Consider the following 17,848-nt stretch of genomic DNA (forward strand, 5'->3'; position numbering starts at 1 on the left):
AATGGAAAACTGAAATAATGGAATATTGAAATAATGGAATACTGAAATAATGGAATACTGAAATCAGGGAATAGTGAAATAATGGAAAACTGAAATCAGGGAATAGTGAAATCAGGGAATAGTGAAAGAATGGAAAACTGAAATCAGGGAATAGTGAAATCAGGGAATAGTGAAAGAATGGAAAACTGAAATCAGGGAATAGTGAAATCAGGGAATAGTGAAAGAATGGAAAACTGAAATCAGGGAATAGTGAAAGAATGGAAAACTGAAATCAGGGAATAGTGAAATCAGGGAATACTGAAATCAGGGAATAGTGAAATAATGGAAAACTGAAATAATGGAATATTGAAATAATGGAATACTGAAATAATGGAATACTGAAATCAGGGAATAGTGAAATAATGGAAAACTGAAATCAGGGAATAGTGAAATAATGTAAAACTGAAATAATGGAATATTGAAATAATGGAATACTGAAATAATGGAATACTGAAATCAGGGAATACTGAAATCATGGAATAGTGAAATCAGGGAATACTGAAATCAGGGAATATTGAAATCAGGGAATACTAAAATCAGGGAATATTGAAATAATGGAATACTGAAATAATGGAATATTGCAATCAGGGAATACTGAAATCATGGAATATTGAAATCAGCCTTGCAGCCATCTGGCCTCTCTGCAGCATTTCTGGCAGATCCCAACATCCCACTTTTAGATTTTCTGCATTTTCAGTGACAATCTGACCACTGACACTTCGTTCTGGCAACACATCCTTTGGTACCTCTGGTAAACTCATTCCTCACTTTTACATGAAATTCTGAGTTTATTACATTTCCCTGCTGTGCATTCCCATCCTGATTAGATGGCAAATGTTAAACCCAAGCATTTCATGCTGTTGTTGGACACACAGGCTGCCTCTGCTCTCAGCCTCTCCTCCTCAGGAGATCCAGAAACCATCTCAGCTTAGTCACCTTTTCTCAAAAGTCACAACTCATTTTTCCAGTCGGGAGATTTTTCTCTGAGCATTCCATCCCTTCCCCCTTCTCCCCACGGTGACTCACCAGGACAGCAAGAGACTGAGTCACATCCCTGCCCCATCAGCAGCACACCCAGCAGGGAAAAAAGGGGCACAAATCCCCCTCTCTTGCTTTAGTGGCACTAAATCCACACACTGGGATCACTGGTTAGAGGGAAAACTTGAGTTTAGTTGCCCAAACCTGCTGAAGTTCACTAGTTTGGGGAGGCCAAGGGGTTAATTGGAGCCATCCTGAGTCCTGGGGCACAGCAGAGCACACGGTGACATTTCCAAGGAGGCTGATGACAGATGCTCTTCCAAGCTGCAGACCCCTCACAGATGCTAAAAAAACCTTCACTGAAGCACTCGAGCAGAAATCCAGACTTGGCCTTGGGCCATGTGTGTGAAAAGTTGATGTTTGAGATGGGAAATGACTCTTAGCTAAAAATGACCCCAAACCACGGTGAAGAGGAGCAGGCAGCTTGTCCTTCCTCTTCCCTGGAAAACAGCATTTAATCTTCCAGTTACAAAAATATGGATTGACCAAAAAAACCTGGGAGCAGGAGGGGCAGGGCTGCAGCCCCTGGTGAGCAGCTGAGCAAAAGGAAAATCGTGTTTGATGTAAAAAAAGAAGTAAAATTGTGTGTGGTGGGGTGGGAAGGACATCTCTGAATGCTGCAGGATGAAAAAATGGCAAAGGACCTTTGGAGAAGCAGGAGCTCCTGGAAAAAGGTTTTGTTGGGGACACTGAGGAGCACAAAGAGGTGCCTGAGAGGATTTGTCTTTACAAATAAACTCTGGGTCTACTGGTAAATAAGGCCAGCAATGAGATAAAAGAAACAATGGGATGGATTCACTGATTGATGGATGGAAAAAGAGATTTGCCTTTACAAACAAACAGTAGGTTTGCTAATAAATGAAATTGGAAGATGAAAGAAGCAATGGGGGAAAAAAACCCCATGAATTCTATAAGAATTAAAACTTAAAAGGGAAGGTTGTACTCATTTCATCCCTGCCATGGCAGGGACACCTCCCTCTGTCCCAGGCTGCTCCAAACCCCAATGTCCAGCCTGGCCTGGGACATTTCCAGGGATCCAGCCACAGCTGCTCTGGGCACCCTCACCAGGAACAATTCCTTCCCAAAATCCATCCATTCCTGCCCTCTGGCAGTTAAAGTTTAATTGCCCTCTGGCAGTTTAAGACCATTTTCTCCTGTCCTTTCTTTCTCCTCCTTCCTCAGCCTGGCCTGGCTGGGCAGGAGAGCCCAAGCAGCACAAGAAAAGGATTTTAAAGCATAAGAAGATGTGAAGAGCAGCACAGGACACAAACCCACCCACACTGTCTCCAGATGCCCCAAAGAGTGATCTAGAAAAGGAAAAGTTCCATCTTTCAGCCCAGCTCTTGCCTTCCAAGGGAATAAGCAACAACTCGTTATTCCTACAGGAAACAAGGGAATGCATGTTGCAATTTTCAAGTTCACAACCGAGTGGTTGTGCCTGGGGAAAAGGAACAAAATATAACCAGAAGAATGTCAGCAGAGCTGTTTAATTGTTACCTATTCCAGCTTCACATGCTGGGCTGAACCAGGAGGGTACAGAGGCACTGGCTCTGGGAACAATTAATGCATTATTTGATTTATGTTGATAATCCTTTACTGTTCAATGAAATCTGTTAATAGGAGTAAAAGTATGCTCATAAATTTCCTAAATAGAATCAAACCCACACATAAACATGGAACCAATAAGAAATGGATGCAGCTTTTAGAATTTTGGGTTTAAGCTTTTTCAGCTTCCTCATTTTCCTTTGCCTGACCTCTTCAGCTTGGGTTACAAAAAGTATGCAAGCAGTAAATACATTTATAGGAGGAGAGGGCAATTTTTAAAGCAAGCAGCTTCAAGAAATGCTGCTTTATGTTGTTTTTAACACTGCTAACTTTGTGTGCAGGGCAAGGTTTCACCTCCAGTGAGTTACACCAACACTAAGGGAAGGCAGGGCTGGAATGGGGCACACATCCAAGGGGCAAAGCCAGAAGCTCAGGAGCCATAAAATCATCCCAGAATCACAGACTGGGATGGAAGGGCTGAATTTCATCCTGTTCTACCTCTCCCTTTCATCCCCTAGGCCAAGCTGCTCAAGCCCCATCCAAGTGCTCTGGTTGATGCCACCAGGAGTGTCCCAGGTGCCAGGTACAGCTCACCTGGAGAGCAGCCTGAGCCCAGGGCTGGCCCCAGGGCAGGGTGAAGCCCCCAGGGCAGGGTGAAGCCCCCAGGATGTGTGTGAGGGCAGCCAGGAAATTCCTGGCCATCCTGAGTGGTGGCACTGCCATCCCCACTGCTCCCTCACCTTGGGATGGGATGGGATGGGATGGGATGGGATGGGATGGGATGGGATGGGATGGGATGGGATGGGATGGGATGGGATGGGATGGGATGGGATGGGATGGGATGGGATGGGATGGCAGCTCCTGTTTGCTGTGAGCCTGCAGAGCTCTCCTGAGCCCCCCCCAGCCCTGCAGGACCCCAGCCCCATCTGTTCCCAATCAGCCTGTGGCTGATGGAATGCTGGAGCTGCTCAGGCCAGAGCAGGGGTGAGCACTGCAGGGGAGCAATGAGCTTTTCCATCTGGTCCCCATTAGCCCCCAGTACCACATAAAACATAATCACAACCACATTGGGGGCCAGCACACTGCAACCTGCTCCCCCTGCTCCTCCTCCCCCTCCCCAGCAATGGTCACTGCAAGGATTTCCTCCTGCATGGCTACAGGAGCCAGCAGCCACTGCTGCAAAATGATTTCTAATATTTTTTCTTGGGTGTCACTGGATGTGGCCTCAGTGAACGAGGGGGGAAATGATTCCCTGAGCTCCCAGGGCTCTGTCCTTTCAAAAGGAGATGGCAAATCCTTCAGCATCCTTGACACACAGATTTCACCAAATGCTTTCTTTCCAGCAGCTCACTCCACAGTCACAGCTCTGAGCTTTAATGGTGGCTTTTAAAATCCAAATTACCTAAAAATGGAGCAGAGCCACAGCAGAAAACAAGGGCCTGTCCTGGTTACACCAAACCCTGGATGCTGTGCCTGTCCCCAAACCAGCTCTGGCAGGTCAAAAACCACCAAAAACCACAGAACCCCCCCAGAACCTGCAGGGGTTGGGGTTGGAAGCTGCCACCAGCAACACCCTGGAGAACAGAGGATCCCAACCCACCCCAAGAAATATGGGCTGAGGAAAACTCTGCTGAACTCCAGGAAATCTGGAGAGCCTGACAAATATGGTGGCTTGTTATTTTCCTTTCTTTTAAGGAAAAGTTCCCCAGGATTAAGAGGCTTTAAGTGATGTTAAAAAATGCCTCAAATGGCTTCAGGTATGTCAGAGATGTGGGTCAGGGCACAAGGCTCCAGACTAAGCAGGAACTGAACCAATAAATGGATTTTTGTGGGTTTGGGTTCCTTCTTTCTGCCCCAACTCAAATCCCCTCTCTGGCTGCAGTTTCATTCCAAAAAATCTCTTTTATGCACACGAGTCTGGTGCTGCAGCCTGTGTGCTCTCAGCCCTTTTCTGCAGGATAAAACCTTCTGGCCAACAGCCCAGCCCTGCTCCTGCTGCAGGATCATCACCCCATCCCCAGCTCTGCCCTGCCCAGGGCACAGCCAGCCAAAAATAGGAAATTTTAAACAACAAGGGCTGACATGGCAATTTTTCAAGGTCTGCATGAGGCATCTTCAAACTGTCACAGGCAGTTCATGGATCCACCCTGACACTTCTTAACCTGCAGCCCTTCCCAGCTGTAAAATCTGACACTCCAGTTAATATTGCATCCACATGGACATGGAATGGAAATTGAAATGAGCTTAGAAATCAACGAGGAGCCTGCAAATCACACCCTGCAAAGCAAAACTACTCAGTGAGGGGTAAGACCTACACAGCAAACATCTGACTCAAGAGCAAAAAAAAAGCCAATTTGCAAATCACAGACAATTTAACAGAGCAGAGGTGCCTGTTTTGTGTGTTCTGAACTCCTCTCTGACAACTTCATTGTGCTCTCCAGCACCTGGAGCAGGGCAGACACTCAGTTCATCCTCCCAGTCATTCCTGATGCTGCAAATCTCTTTTTCTGGCTGCAGAACCCATTTATCTCCACATGGAGATCTCTGATTTCCCTGCAGCCACTCCTGCCCTTTATCCTTCAAGCTCTAATTAATTAATGCAGGCAATCCCAGAATGGTTTGGGGTGGAAGGGAGCTCACAGCATCTCCAGCTCCTGGGCAGGGACACCTTTCCCTGTGTCCTTAGTGGCCAGGTCTGAAGGGTCTTACAGGAAAATTGGGATATTCTTATATTTATATAAATATATATTTAATATTTGTATATTTTAATATATTTTCATGTATTTTTTATATATTTTCCTGTATTTTTTTATATTTTAATGTATTTTCCTGGGGGTTTTTTAAAATATTTTTATATATTTCTGTCCTCACCAGCACATCCCCTTTTGGAGGAGCACCCAGCCTGGGGTTAAGCCATGAGGAATCCACCCTGACTGCCCCAGCTCAGACACCACCAGAAATACAAGCAAGGATGGAATTCAGGTTAAGAGAGCAGAATTTGGCCCCAAACCCCCTGGAAATTCCTCTAACACTCCAGAGCTGCCACTTGAAATGCCAGGAAATGAGCAGGGGAAGGAAAGGCTGGGAAATGTGCACTCACATTTTGCCACTTTTTCCTTCAAATACTCTGTGCCATGAGGGGTTTCTCTGGAATTTTGATCTTTTCATCTTTTCCATGTCTCACACATTCAATTTCCAGTTCAAGACTCCCACACAGCCAGCAGAAAATCAGCCAACTGTGTTTATTCATGTTTTCTAATCTCGTTTTTTCTGCTGGTGAAATCTTGGGGTGGGCCCTGCTGGAGTTTGGGGATCTCTGAAGTGCAATAACTGCAAGATTTTGGAGAGGTTTGTGCAATATCTGGAATATTAACAGAGCTGTCCCCCGTGGAATGAGCAGGGCTGCATTTCTTCAACAGATTTAGAAGGAGCCCCATAAATCTCTGCTCTGCACATGTGTCCCTGCTCAAGGAATTTCCCCAGGAATGCCAGTTGAGGATTTTCAGGAAATTACAATAGTTTGAATGAATTTAGAAATAGTCACATGCCTAGGATGTATCATAAGAGGTATTGCAGAAAGGAAACTGAGCAATGCGTTAAAAAATATTCAATATATGGGATTTCATTAATGTGGGGTCAGAGCACTCAGCACTTCAAAAGCCACATTGTTCACTCTCATTTTTTCACTGGAATTTTATGAACAAAAGTTTCATCCTTAATTCTACCAAACAACTATTTCAGCTACTAAACCTGGAATTTAAAGTATTTAGGAAATTCTTCTGAAACATAAGCTTTTAAAATATATATAAAGAATGATATCCCTTTTATGAGTGGAAACTGATTTTCTACTTCTTCACCACAGAGAAAGGAAATAAATAAATATTTTATAATTTATCAACCTCAGTTGATGCTTGTTGGAGCTGAAGTGATGCTGTATTAGAAGGCGATGTTTGAAGTGAGTGGAAATTTAATTTGTTTAATTTAATTTAATTTAATTTAATTGCTTGAGGGAGCTGCTCTTTGGGATCAGTGTGGCACATGGCAGGGCTGGGCTCGTGGCCACCACTGAGGGGTTGGATCACCCAAATTCACCTCAAAGGGAAGAAGCAGGAGGATCCCAACTCAATCCAACCCAACCCAGATTAACCAAACCCAGCCCAAACCAGCCCAACCCAAACCAACCCAACCCAGCCAAACCCAACCCAGCCCAACCCAACCCAGATCAACCAAACCCAGATCAACCCAACCCAGCCCAGCCCATCTTAACCCAGCCAACTCAGCTCATCCCAACCAAACCCATCCCAATCCAACTCATCCATCCCAGCCCAACCCAACCCAACCAAACCAAACCCAACTCAGCCAAACCCAGCCCAATCCAACCCAACCCAACCCAGCCCAGTCCAACCCAACCCAGATCAACCAAACCCAATCCAGCCAAACCCAGCCCAAACCAACCCAATCCAACCCAACCCAGATCAACCAAACCCAACCCAACTCAGCCCAGCCCAGATCAACCCAACCCAACCAAACCCAGTCAAACCCAGCCCAAACCAGCCCAACCCAACTCAGCCCAATCCAACTCAACCCAGTCCAGCCCAATCCAACTCAACCCAACCCAACCCAGGCCAACCCAGGCCAGCCCAACTGATCCATCCCAGCCCAATCCAACCCAACCCAATGCAACTGATCCATCCCAGCCCAATCCAACCCAACCCAACCCAACCCAATGCAACTCATCCATCCCAGACCAACCCAACCCAACCCAACCCAACCCAACCCAACCCAACCCAACCCAACCCATCCTGAGCCTGCCCAGCCATTTGGGAAAGGTTGTTTTCTAGGGCTGCTGTTCCTCCCTGCCTGTGCTGGAGGGTCTTTGCCCCATTTCCTGAGCCCTGAGGGGAGCCTGGCTGGGTGCTCAGGTTTTTGGGAAGGCTCACACCACTTACCTTCGATCACACACTGCTCAGGGATGGGAATCCTCCTGCCCATCTCCATCACAAACTCCTTGACTTTGCCCAGGTTTTCCTTCAGGTGCAGGTACAGCTTGTCCTGGTGCTGCCCAGCTGCTGTGGCTGCCCCTGCCCTGCCCTGTTCCAGGCTCTGCTCTGGCTCCTGGGCTGCCTGGGGCAAATCAGCACTGGGCTGTGAAATCACTGCCTCAGGATGGACCCCAAAAGGCTCCTTCTCGTGTTCCTGGCTGAGGTAGAGCTCGGAGAAGGAGATTCCAGCAGGGATGTCCCCATCCTCCTCGTCCTGCCCTCCCTCTGAGCTCAGCCCCTTCATCCTGAGCGTGTGCAGGGCCAGGCTCTTGGACCTGAGGGGGGACAGCAAGGGGAAAAGGGTTCGGAATAAAGGCAGGGCACAAAACCCCCCCCAAAACCTGCCCTCACCGAGCCAGGGGTGAGAACCTTCTGGGGAATCTGCATTTCAAAAGCCAAGCTCAAGCCGTGGCTTTAATAAGCAAATAAAATGAAATAATATCCAAATGATACCTACATATCCCAACATCTGCCATGGGGGGAGTGAGGCAGCCCCTCTGCAGGGATCTGATAACCTTGTAGCAATCACATCATAAAAATGCCAGGCACAGAATTCCCTGAGCCAGGAGCTCCAGCTCCTCCTGCCCTGGGTCCCTGCTGGGGATGGAGGGGAGCAAAGGGGGCACAAGGGGCTGAAAGGGCAAATCCTGAGAGCAGAAATCACTGTGGAGCCTGAGGAGCCTGTGGGTCATGCTGCTGCCATTGATAAATATTGATAAATATTGATAAATATTGATAAATATTGATAAATATTGATAAATATTGATAAATATTGATAAATATTGATAAATATTGATAAATATTGATAAATATTGATAAATATTGATGAATATTGTATTGGTGATAAAAGAGAAAAGCTCTCAGGACCTTCCTTTCTGTGATATCTCAATGCAGATGTTTTCCTGCCCTTTTTGCTGCTTTAGGGCACAGGAAAGATTAAATGGGTTTCCCAGAGCAGCTGTGGCTGCCCCTGGATCCCTGGCAGTGCCCAGGGCCTGGCTGGACATTGGGGTTGGAGCATCTGGGACAGTGGGAGGTGTCCCCAAGGCAGGGGTGGCAATTTCAAGTCCCTCCCAACCCAAACCATTCAGTGATTCTGGGATTTAGAAAGATTTCATCCAGCCCTTAAATTCACCAATGCAAAAATCGGTTAAAATTCGGTTTATGCTGCCTGTGGGTATCACATGAGCAGACCAAACCCTCCATGTCTGGATACATTTTCCTGACAAAGCTGATCTCCCTGCAGCCCTCACACATTTTCCAGAGCCATACCTGTTAAACCTCATATCCTTCCTTTCTTCTTTAGAAACCTGGCCCAGGCTGTATCTCCTCACCGAGCCAGGGGTGCTGCTGTCCACGTTTATTTTCTCTTCAAAAGCTTGGATTTTAACTTGCAGCTTTTCATCTTCTTCACTGCCATTCACAACAGATTTTAAATCATCCAGGGGTACAGGACATTCTGCCTCAGAGCTGTTTTCCACCCTGAGGGAGCAGAAAGCAGAGATTTAACCCTGGCACTCTGTGCTCATTGTGCTGTGTCCCTGCCTGGCACTGGTGGTTTGGGTCTGGTAAAATAATTATGGTTAAACAGAGATTGCCTGAGATTATCTTCAGGAACATCTTCAATCCAGATCAGAAACACTGAACATCTCTGACAACCCTGGATCAGAAACTTGCCAAGCACCAGCAAATCACAACTCTGTCCCTGGTAGTAACAAGTTTTTCATCTGAACTCAAACCATTCTCTCAAAATTGCTAAACACTGACTTATTGCATTATTCTCACAAAGCAAAAGTCAAGCTATTTGCAGACTTTATAGAATTCTGTGGTTTTAAAGCTTTGACCAAAGTACATGCAGTTCTTACTGAATTATTGCACTCTGAGAAAGAAAAAATCCTTTTAAAACTCAGGAAAAGTTCTGAGCAACGTGACTCCAGCTCAGCAAAGGGAAAATGAAGAGTTAAAATGAACTTGCAGGGCAAGTAGTTTTGTTTTGGATTTGTTTTGTTTGTCTTAAAATCCCAGAATCAGAGATTCATGGAATGGTTTGGGCTGGAAGGGACCTCAAAGCCCATCCAGTGCCAAGGCTGCTCCAAGCCTTGGACACTTCCAGGGAAGGGCAGCCACAAAATGTAACATTTAAATGCAAAATCCAAAGGTAACTTTCAAATAAATGGAAGGGAAGCTGTTGATCTTACAGCACCAAAAGAAAAATCTGCTGGAAAAGACACTGCTTTGAAAAATGGCTTTTTCTGGGCTCCTTCATTGCTCAGAGCCTGCAGAGACACTCAGCTCCAAATATTTGCTGGAAATCCGAATTTTGGGTATTTTTGCTCTGCCTTGAAGATGCTGCAGCAGCAGCAGGACTGGATTTCCAGGCACCAACAGCAAGAGCATCTCTGCTGCTTCCTCTCCCTCTCCTGCAGCTCAGTCCTGCAAGCAGAGAGGAACTGGCCCAAAAAATCACAGAGACAGCACAAAGCAAACAGGGATCCTTGGAGAATCAAGGGGGATTGGGAACTATTTCCTTTTTAAACTCTACCCACAGCCCTAAAACCAGTTTGTTATGCTTCTGACTATTTCTCTGCTTGATTTTCTTTTTTTTTTTTTTTTTTTTTTTTTTCCCAATGAACAAACATCTGAATAGCTAAATCTGTAAAACATGGATACATAAAACCACAAAGGAGGGGTTTAACAAAGCTGCAGAGTCTCACGAGTCACAGTGGGGGAGCCCATTAAAAACTCCCCAAACTGCAAATTACCAATTGTAAAAAGCCAGGTTTTTCAAAAACAACCAGAAAAGAGGCATCACAAAATGCACTTTTTCACTTGTTTTGATAAAGGCAGCTCGGGGTATTTCTCAGGGGAGCTGGCAAGTTTTGTCTTGCTTTGTTTTGAATTCAAGCAAGATCTCATAATATATTAACACTGAGGAGCACTTGGAAAATATTCTTCTGTAATAAAGACCCTGGATGTGACCTTTCCTAACAGATCTTTCTGGGGATGTAGGACAAGATTTAATTTATTGGAAAGCAGTCAGAGCTCCCAACACTGCTGCCATTGTGGGAGCTGAGCTGGAAGGAAAACTTCTGTTCCCTGTGTAAATATGGGCAAAGCCTCAGGACACAGAGAGGGGATTGATGGACTGATGAGTTTTGGGAGTGACAGACCCCAACCAGGGAGTTTTGGTGATGCTTGGAATTAAAAATGGGGTTTCAAACAGCACCTCTTTGTCCAGCCTCCTCCTGCTGAGCTCCCACAGCTTTGGGAAGGGAATGCAAGGAAATACTTCTAAAGAATCAAAAAATCGTTATGGCTGGAAAAGAAACATGGATGAATCCTGTTTTACATGTGTAGAGCAGAAAAGAGTCACTCCTAGGGTGTGGAGGGTGGGCTCCATAAGCCACCACCTCATTTTTGCCCCTGCTGGTGCCAGGATTTCCAGGTGGGAAGCAGAGGAACTCTGAGTGCCCAGGAGCTCTGCTGTGCACCAGCCTCGTGTCACAGCAGCTCCTTGGGCAGCCAAAGCCACAAAACCCCACAAAAACCTCAGTGAGGGCTCCATCCCACCCCCTTGGGACCCCTGGCAGCCCTTCCAGCTCCATCAAACCCAGCAGTGTCTGCAGGCTGGCCAGAGGCTCTGGGGCATGGCTGAGGCTGCCCCAGCAGGACCAGCTCAGAGCTGGAGGAGGAGGAGGAGGAGGAGGAGGATGCACGAGCTCCCAGAGGAACCACCCTGCCAAAAACTCTGCCTGTGGCAATACTGAACAGATTTGGGCCACAGTGCCATGTCTGAACCAGTCCAGGCCTTGGTCTGTGCTGTATGCACCAGCCAAACTGTGTTTAGCTGTTTTTCTCCATATTTTGCTGCCAGTATAAACCAGCTCCAAGCAGCCACACCACTGGGAGCAGCAGCATTGCTGCAGCTTCTCATGCTCAGTTCTGACCCACAACAGGAACTCTGAAGCTTCCTGTCCCTTTAATTGACCACTCTGCCCCTCTGGGTTGGACAAGTCCATTAAAACCCTGAATTTGTTATTTAAAAGCCCCTCTGGGACTGAACAACTTGCATTTTTTGGGACAGTAAGGGGCAGCAGAGCATGGCCTGGTTTTAATTACACTCCCCAGTCCCCTACATGTAAAATTCCCTGTGTCAAACAGCACTGGAGCAGCCATGGCTCTGCAGAAATCAGCCTCTCCTGTACACACAGAGGTTTGAGGAGTGGATATAATTCAGGCACAGTTCAATCCTGTTTTTTAACTCTAACAGTACAAACACCCTGGGCTGCAGAGCTGGGAGGGCATTCCCTCCACACCTGGGCTGCTCCCACTCCATCCCCAGGTCAAAATCAACTCAGCTCAAATCAGCAGAGAAATCTCACTCAGCCTGCATTGAGCTGAGACTCTGCTTGATGCAGCCCTGAAATGGAAAACCAATGGCTAAAAACTGAAAAAACAGCTTTTGCTGGCATCTCTCACAGCCACGTTGAGATAACAAAGGCACAGAGGGTTGGGGAGGGAATGAAGATTAAAATAAAGAAAGAAATAAAAGGAGCAGAGAGAGAAAAATCATCTGTTACCACACTCACACAGACAAGGAAGTTTCTACACTTCAGCCAGTCCTTAACAAACACAAACAGCCAGATTTTGATGAAAACCTTGTCTTTACCTGTTTTGTTTTGTTTTTTTTTTTTTTTTTTTTTAGCAGCCCTAGAGATAAATGTTAAGCACAGAATGTAATAAGGAATAGGAATATCACAGTATTTTTAACAAATAAAGTAATTTTTCAGCCATACATAGAGAGACCACAGTGGGTTGTGAATGCTGAGGGCTGATTTCTGCTGAGGTTCTGCCACCAGGTGAAGTTTGGACATTTTTCACAGCCTCAGTCAGAGGAGGGGCTCTGTCTGGGTTCCTCTCCTTTTTCATTTTTACCTCTCTCCAGGACACCAATTTTTGATTTCTCCACTGACCTCACTGTTTTGGCTCCACTGCTCCCAGTCTGGCTCCAGGGCTGGCCTTCACCTTTATAAGATTTTCTGACATCTGTATTCCATTTTTTCCAAGAACCACTACTCCTCTGTGCCCCCTGACCTACTGCAGTATAGACAATCTAATTATAAATCTCTCACTAATTAAAAGTGACTGCCACCCTGTATTTAAATAACATTTCTATCCTCACCCTGATGAACATCCCAATGCTTTAACCTCAGGATGCACAGTCAGAAGCAGCTGAGTGAGCACAAATCTCTCTGTGGATGCTTCAGAGATTTATCTCAGACTTTTTTTGGACAAATCCATCATGGAGCTACGCCAGTCATTGTTCTCATCACCCTCAGTGGGCATTTTCTAGAATAAACTCAGTGATAATTGTGAGCCTGACTTCACTGATTTATTTTTAACTGAAGTTTTTAGCTTGCTTAAGTCTGCTTATCTGAGGCATGGCTTTCTTCATGGCAATGAGAAGATATTTAATGGGAATTTTGATTCCTAAAGAGGCTCCCTGGGACAGAGGCTGGGCAGAGTTAAAGGAATAAAGCAGGGATTTTTTAAAAGGATTCACCTTGGGCAGTGCAAGAGCCCAAATGTGGGTCTACCTAAGGTGGACCAGAGTCATGAGTTTTCACACTTTTTAAGTGTGGAATATATGTAATATAATATATATTACATCTTGGGGTTCAATCCCAGCTGCAGGCTCTGCACTCCCCCCTCCCAGGTTCTCCCCTCAATTCTCTGTTTGCACTTTTTGGGGCTGGAGCTGCAGCGTGTCCTTGGTTCTGGGCTGGACAAGGATTGTTGTGTGTGCCTGAGCTGGGAGCAGAACTTGGGACACTTTGTGTGGAGTTCAGAGTTCTACACCAATGCAGTGCAGGATCTGGAAATGTGCAAGCTGGGTTTGGGCTTTGGTTGGGGTTGGGTTGGGTTTGGGGTTTGGGTTGGGGCTGGGTTTGAGTTTGGGGCTGGTTTGGGGCTGGTTTTGGGGTTTAAGTTTGGGTTTTGGGTTGTGTTTGGGTTTGAGTTTGGGTTTGGGGTTTGGGTTGGAGCTGGGTTTGGGTCTGGGTTTGAGATCTGCTGGGTTTGAGGCTGGGTTTGTGTTTCTGGCTGGGTTTGAGTTTCTGGTTGAGTTTGGGGTGGGTTTAGGTTTCTGGCTGGGTTTGGGGTGGGTTTGTGTTTCTGGCTGGGTTTGGGGCTGGGTTTGGTGTTTGGGTCAGGTTTGGGGTCAGGTTTGGGGTTAGGGTCAGGTTTGGGATCAGGTTTGGTCAGGTTTGGGGTCAGGTTAGGATCAGGTTTGGGGTCAGGTTTGGGGTTAGGGTCAGGTTTGGGGTCAGGTTTGGGTTTGGGGTCAGGTTTGGGGTCAGGTCAGGGTCAGGTTTGGGGTCAGGTGTGTCCGTACCTGCCCGCGTGCCCCGCCCCGTGCCGCAGCCGCCGCGCCAGCAGCCGGGCCGTGGCAGGTTAGGGTCAGGTTTGGGGTCAGGTTTGGGGTCAGGTTTGGGGTTAGGGTCAGGTTTGGGGTCAGGTTTGGGGTCAGGTTTGGGTTTGGGTTAGGGTTTCTGGCTGGGTTTGGGGTCAGGTCAGGGTCAGGTGTGTCCGTACCTGCCCGCGTGCCCCGCCCCGTGCCGCAGCCGCCGCGCCAGCAGCCGGGCCGTGGCAGGTTTGGGGTCAGGTTTGGGTTTGGGTTAGGGTTTCTGGCTGGGTTTGGGGTCAGGTCAGGGTCAGGTGTGTCCGTACCTGCCCGCGTGCCCCGCCCCGTGCCGCAGCCGCCGCGCCAGCAGCCGGGCCGTGGCAGGTTTGGGGTCAGGTTTGGGGTCAGGTTTGGGTTTGGGTTTCTGGCTGGGTTTGGGGTCAGGTCAGGGTCAGGTGTGTCCGTACCTGCCCGCGTGCCCCGCCCCGTGCCGCAGCCGCCGCGCCAGCAGCCGGGCCGTGGCAGAGAAGCTGTTGCTCATGCGGTAAATGTCGCGGCCGGGGCAGCCCAGGATGCTGCCGAAGCTGTCGGTCAGGCTCTTGATCTCCAGCAGCAGCAGGTGGTGGCAGGAGTGCTCCATGCTGGCCAGCTGGCTCACCAGGCACTGCAGGCACGCCCTGGCTCGCTCCTGCAGGGGACACCAGGGACACTCGGCTGTGCTGGGGCTGCCACCGAGCACTGGCTGCCCCAAAAATGCCCATCTGTGCTTACACTGAGCTGACTTTGTCCCTCTTGCTGTTACCTAGCCCAGCCCAACTCAGGACGTGTTGTCTCCTTAGAGCTGGGGCCAGATCCCTGAAGGCTTTTCTCAGAATTCACAGAATCACAGAACTCACAGAATTCACAGAATCACAGAATTCACAGAATTCTGAGCTGGAACCTTCAAGATCATCAAGTCCAACCCAGCCCTAACACCTCAACTAGCCCACGGCACCCAGTGCCCATCCAGGTGTTTTTAAACACATCCAGGGGTGGTGACTCCACCACCTCCCTGTGCAGACCATCCCAGTGCTTTATCACTCTGTTCATTACAAACTTTTTCCTAACATCCAGCTGTGTCTCCCCTGGCACAGCTTGAGGCTGTGCCCCCTGGCTGTGTCAGTGCTGCCTTTGAAGGGCTCTGCATGGTTCTGGGCTGTAGATCAGCCTGGCTCAGTGGCTCCTCTTCCACCTCTGATCAGACTGGCTCAGACACTTCATAAAACCAGAGAAAGGTTTTATGCAGTCCCACCCCTGCTCCCACAGGCTGCTCCAATCCCCACCAGCACCTCCAGGAGTGAGGAACACCCAGCCTGGATGGGAACACCTCCAGATCAAGGCTCCTCTGTTATAGTTGTCCTAATCAGATTGGGTTCCACAGTCCTAAAAACACCCAAGTGGGAAAAAGCAGTGGAAAAACCAGTGGAAAAACCAGTGGTTAACTCAGGATCTCCCACCAGATCCTTCACTGGGGGAATCCTTTAACTCAGGGAAGCCACTTGGTGCTCAGCAGATGGAAACAAACTGGGAGATGTTTGGATTTCAGCCTGTGCAGAAACACAAACAAAGGCAAACACAAGCAGCTTTCTGCTTCCCAAGCACCAGCTCATGTGCCACGCACGTGCTCTGCACTCTGCAGGGTCCCAGCCCCATTTCCTCCTCTCCTCTCTCATCACCAGAGAGCAAAATCTGCTGGAATTTTGACTCCAGACCCAGCTGGGCTGTAAAAACACCCAGCAGACTTTGGCAGGAGCAGGGCCCAGCATCGTGGGCAAGGCTTTTTGTGCAGAGCAAGGAAGGAAAAGCAGCTCTGCAGCCTCGTGCCATGGCAGGGACACCTGAGAAAAGGGGATCAAACCAACTCCATCCCTTCAGCCACGTGGGGAAAACTCCAGCTGCACCCTGGGCTGCAGCTTTTTCCTCAATGGCTTGAGCAAGGTTGACTTTTTGGTGCACAAGTCACTCATTTATTTGAAAGCTGATCCTTCCTCCAAGAGATAAACAGAGGCTCAATTAACATTTAAAACACATTTTTGTTTTCTAAACAAACTGTGCAGCAGACTAAATGGAGGAGCAGTTTTGAGCATTTTCCTGTCACTTTGATCCAGCTGGAGAAGCTCCAGCCATGCTGAAATGCTGCTACTCGCCTGGAGTGAGGTAAAAGAACAATAAACTTGCCTGGGTAACATAATATGTAACTGTTTCACAAAACAAAATTAAAGCAAAATAGCTCCACATGAAAGCAGCCCTTATCCCTGCCACAATTCTGATCCCAAATGTTTCCCAAAGCCTGTTTGGATGCACATAACCCCTTGTTATTTCAGCAGTGCCTGCTTGATGGATTCTTGTATTTTCTCATAAGCAGCCCTTATATTTTATGGCATTACATCTGCCAGAAGGTGAAGAGCTAAAGCAATGAGGTGTGGCAAAGTGTTGTGCTTTTTAGTTTCTTAAAAACAGGTTCTTTTTTTAAAAAACAAAAAGATCACAAGGCTTTCAGAAATAACTCCAGCTCCCAGGTGGTTCAAAACATAGGGGGAAAAAAATAAAGTGTCCCATTGTGCCCCAAAAGATGGTTTTTCATTTGCACAAATTTATGGTTAAGGGACAAAATCTGATTTCATCCTGCCCCCTGAGAGTGTGTGATGTGTGTAAACGAGGGGCAGCCTTTCCAATCCAGAGCTCTCCCCTCTCCCTGGAAGCACAAGAGGCTTTTTCCAGGAGCCAGCAAGGATTTGCTGCTCAGATCCCCAGTCTCAGCCACCAAGGGCCAAGCCTCAATCCTTGCCACCTCTTTTTGCCAGGCAGAAATCAAACATCAACAAATCAAACTCCAGCAGTGCCATTGATGCCTCCTGGCTTTGCTTGGCAGGGCTGGGGGTGCTGGTCCTGCCTGAGAAGGGGCAGAAAATCCCTGGAACAGCCCTGGGAGAGGAGGAGGAGGGATGAGGGAGGGTGGGGAGGTCCCTGACATGGGGGGCTGGGAGATGAGACCATCATGTGGGTTGATGGTTGGAGGGTTTTTTTTTTTTCCAGCCAGGGAGATTTTATGATTCCATGATCTCACCTAAGCTCAGGAATCAGCCATGGAGGCATTTCCTGCTCTCAGAAGAGGTGATTCTTTGTAAAATCAGCTTTGGGGTAGTGGAAATGTCCCTGCCCACAGCAGGGATGAGCTTCAACTTCCAACCACTCTGTCATTGCAAGATCTTCCATAATTCAGAATTATTCACATTTCCTAACGTTTTAGACAGCAAAACAAGAGAGGAGCTGTTGATTTCCTGGTGGGACATTCACCTCCAGCACCCTCTGTGTGATGTTTTTGTCCCTGTTTTTGAGCCTGGATGCCAGTGTCAAACAGCAAACATGTCAAACGTGTCCTCCCCATGGGCTGGGTTGATGCTGAGCCTGCAGCTTCCTAAAAAATCAGACTCATGACACAGGACATGGTGAGATCTAACTCAGCACTGACTCCAGGGAGACTGGGCATCAATTATCCACAGGCTGTGTATGCTCCACTCAGTAATTGGTGCAGCCACACAAACCAACAGGTTCAAAATATGAGGGGGAAAAATATTCTTTGAATCCTGTCTTTGTGAACTTTAGTGTGGAATTTCCAGCACCACGTGAAACCCAACAGGGCCAGTTGGTTCCTCACTTCTTCTTGGTTTGGTATAAAACAATCACAGCAACAAAAAGCAAAATAAATAAATCCATCCCCTTTGAAGTAGCAGAACTCAGA

At 47.6% G+C, this 17,848-nt stretch overlaps 1 protein-coding gene across 1 annotated transcript in view; it reads right to left on the reverse strand.

Annotated features, from left to right (window-relative positions):
- VEPH1 (ventricular zone expressed PH domain containing 1) overlaps nucleotides 1-17,848 on the reverse strand; it is a gene marked incomplete at its 3' end in the record, with an annotated part of 53,100 nt that overhangs the window by 13,333 nt on the left and 21,919 nt on the right. The window contains exons 7-9 of the mRNA XM_079315290.1: nucleotides 14,535-14,755; nucleotides 8,937-9,146; nucleotides 7,572-7,939 (exon numbers count right to left, since the gene is read on the reverse strand). Coding sequence (XP_079171416.1) covers nucleotides 7,572-7,939; nucleotides 8,937-9,146; nucleotides 14,535-14,755 — 799 coding nt within the window. The remainder of the gene's footprint in view (nucleotides 1-7,571; nucleotides 7,940-8,936; nucleotides 9,147-14,534; nucleotides 14,756-17,848) is intronic.

Source organism: Erithacus rubecula (genome assembly GCF_903797595.1).
Source record: "Erithacus rubecula genome assembly, chromosome: 11".
NCBI classification, from domain to species: Eukaryota; Metazoa; Chordata; class Aves; order Passeriformes; family Muscicapidae; genus Erithacus; species Erithacus rubecula.